This window comes from Octopus sinensis, linkage group LG3 (genome assembly GCF_006345805.1).
Source record: "Octopus sinensis linkage group LG3, ASM634580v1, whole genome shotgun sequence".
Taxonomy (NCBI): Eukaryota; Metazoa; Mollusca; class Cephalopoda; order Octopoda; family Octopodidae; genus Octopus; species Octopus sinensis.
Window position 1 is genome coordinate 171,495,071 of NC_042999.1, and position 3,404 is coordinate 171,498,474.

The 3,404-nt window shown below is 33.5% G+C and overlaps 1 protein-coding gene across 1 annotated transcript; it reads left to right on the plus strand.

The window, feature by feature from the left end:
- Positions 1–1,444: 1,444 nt before the first annotated feature.
- LOC115209598 (putative uncharacterized protein DDB_G0268338) lies at positions 1,445–1,858 on the plus strand. Its single transcript, XM_029778038.1, has one exon. The coding sequence runs from the start codon at positions 1,445–1,447 to the stop codon at positions 1,856–1,858; it is 414 nt and encodes a 137-aa protein (XP_029633898.1).
- Positions 1,859–3,404: the final 1,546 nt, after the last annotated feature.

The window sequence follows — 3,404 nt, forward strand, 5'->3', positions numbered from 1 at the left end:
TATTAATAATAAAATTACTAATAATATTATTAATATTAGGTGTAATAGTAATTATAGTACAAACCTGTTTAAGGAAGAAATTGCCGAAAGAAAAAAGGGTTTATAATTGTACCGATATTAATACTGACGCTAATAGCTCTAGGATTGATTTTCATGTTACTGATACACCCGTGCGGAATATTTACAATTATAATGATTTTAGTGATAAATCTCCTAACAATAATCTTATGTGTATGAGTGCTATTAATAGCAATGACAGTCATAAAATGAATAACCCTATGAGTAGGCATAGCGGTCTTGATAATCTAGATAGTACCATTAAAACATGCATATTTAAATATCGCAAATCCAAAAGTCAGCAGCACTCACGCAATGGTGATGTAAACTGGTTTCATTTACTTTGGTCACTAATATTATTACGAAACCGTGTTAAAAGTTATTTGCCTCTACGAAGAAAAATTTCCTCCCGTTCAGTAAATATTAACTATATGTTTGATAAACCTAATTTCATTCCTAGTCTAAAGAGCAGTTTAGCGGGAATAAAAGGGCGTAGCCTGTCAACGCAGCTTGTCACTACGCAGCCTGTCACAATCAAATAATGTTGATGATGAAGATGATGATGATGATGATGATGATGATGATGATATGGCCCGGGACAGCCAAGCTAATATGATGGAAAATGGAGTAGACCCAAAGTGCCGATTTTCCAACGAGGATATTGAAACAATGAACCATCAAATTTCTGGTGCAAGGTTTGGGCACCAACTGAATATAAATCAAGACATGACAGAGTTGACGAATATGTACACTGGTTAATTTATCGACAACATAAAATCAAAACTGCTGACAAATGCTACAAACACGTTCCCGACGCTGTAACTGAGAGAGATAATGTAGCGTTTCTTTGGGACTTTCCACTACATACAAGCCAGACCATCGGAACTAACAAACCAGATATTATTGTGAAAGGCCAAAACAATAAAAGCTGTTTTGTGATTGACGTGAGTATAACTTGTGATTATAATATCTCGCACAAGAATTCGATAAGCTCAGTAAATATCAGGAATTACTGATTGTAATCGCATAAAGTAGGTATCTCAAGACGATTACAATAACAGTGATTATAGGATCATTCGGTATGATGAAAAAATGGAACTGAAAATTATTTGAGGATGATCTCTGGCTTACTGTCCTTTTTTCCAGTTTTTCTTTTGTCTTTCTTTCTATTTTCGTTGTCTTCCCCTATTTTTCTATCACATCACTTTGTAATTGAACAATCTGGTGTATCTAATTAATGTATACAGTGAGTTTCTTTGCCACAGGTGTCGGGAAGAGACTCGGCAACAAATGGAAATAAAACTGAAAGAAGATAATAATGATAATAATATTAATGATAATAACTACAATCCTACTGTCAGTAATGTTGATAATAATAACTATGATAATGACAAGAAAGAATGATGGAGGTAGTAGCGACAACAACAACAACAATAATGATAATGTTTACAAGCATAACGTCCTCAGCCATGGGAGTATTAGTAAATATCGAGTCATATGCCACTTTAACAATGATGACTGTGGCAGTGGAGCAGCTGCTATTAACAATCATGATACTCTCTATGAGCCAATTATTTCAACTTCTGACTATGTTACCTGTATATGTAACGGTACTAGCCACTGTTGTAAAAGCAATAGTGTCAGCAGAAGCTCTGAAAACAATGCCCTTAACCCAGATGACACCCGCATTGATTCTAATATAAATAATGTTTATGAGGCTCTCAATAACCAAGGGAAATGTTTTAACTTCAACAATTGCGATGGTAGTACTCTTGCTGGTAATAATCGCAACTCCGGATAATACGGAGAATTCTATTGGTGCTAGCAATGATCATCACTCTCTACAGTACTTGAATAACACTGGCAGTACTAATGTACACACATTTCCTAAATATGTGCTTTTAAAAAGAAGATTATATGCCCTGGATATGATTTATGCCTCACTAAAATTATTTTCTATAGATCAGATACAAAAAACTAATCTAACTTCCTTAATTTACATCGATTCCACTTCTCGCAAATTTAAACATTCTTATATATTCAATAATAGCAATGTCGCTAACGTTACAGTACTCGCGGGAAAAATTGGGAATTAGAATACAAAAACATTATATACCAAATTAGGTGGAACATAAGAGAATTTGCCTGACTGTATTCAAAAGAATGGCATGGGTGTAGTCAATGTTGCGAAATATGAGAAAAGCTTAAATGTTCACGTAATATCAAACTTAGTGTGAAATGCTAACCTTACATTAGAAACACCCTCTTCTTTAAACCAGTTATCTAATTGACTTCCTATACCACTGCTTATATTTAATTTCTTAGGTTCAACTTAGGAATAACTGTAACGTATATAGACTCGTGTCATTTAAATATTATTTAAATATTATTTATGCGATATTTCATAACATGTCTTTGGTCTCCTCGTTATTCCTTCTCATTACAGTTTTTGCAACCTCTGTATTCGATAACTAGTGACATATTTGATAATCCAGTGTATGACCTCTTAACCCTCTGTCATTAGTCTACGCTTTCTTCATGTTTTTATATTATCTTAAATCTTTATATTTTATGTACGTATATATAAATGTGCGTGTATGTATAGGTGTATATCTATGTGTATATATACATTTCTGTGTATTTCTATGTGTATGTATAAATATTCATGAATATATATATGCGTGTGTGCGTGTGTGTATGTGTGTGTAAATATGTGTGTGTACATGTTTGTCTAGAAGTGTGAGTGTGGCCACGTGCATACCTATGCTACTAGAGTTGGATAGAAGGAAACTAAAATAGTGATGTCAGTCTTATGACTTTCCGTTGTCCTGAGGGTTGTAATAACTTTAATGTCAACTCATGGCTACGCTATTTCTTTGATTCTTGTACGTTATGAAAGTCAATGTTCGCTATAAACTAAGTTAGATAAGTGTTTTGAAATAAAGTAGTCGTTTGATCCCGTTGTTTCTCGCATGCCTGTTGAAGCAACTCCTCAATAAATTCGAATATTATTTATAAAATACCGTATTTAACAATGTTGATATGATAGCTGCTTGAAACTTTAGCAGATAATACTGGTTATATGTTATGTAATATATGAATGCCTCAATAAATTTCTACTTAAACAGATGTAAATTTTTAACCCTGTTTGTGTTCTCCGTTTACAACTACGCCACATCTAAAACCAACTCCGAGTCAGATCTACGCTTTAATTGCATTTGGAACTTACATACATACAGCATCCTACCAAAAACTTGAAAGCTTCAGTGATTTATTTACCTCAGTATGAAACCCATATTATTGCAAATAGCAATTTCTGCTGTCCTATGTATTTGTGTGACTAGATT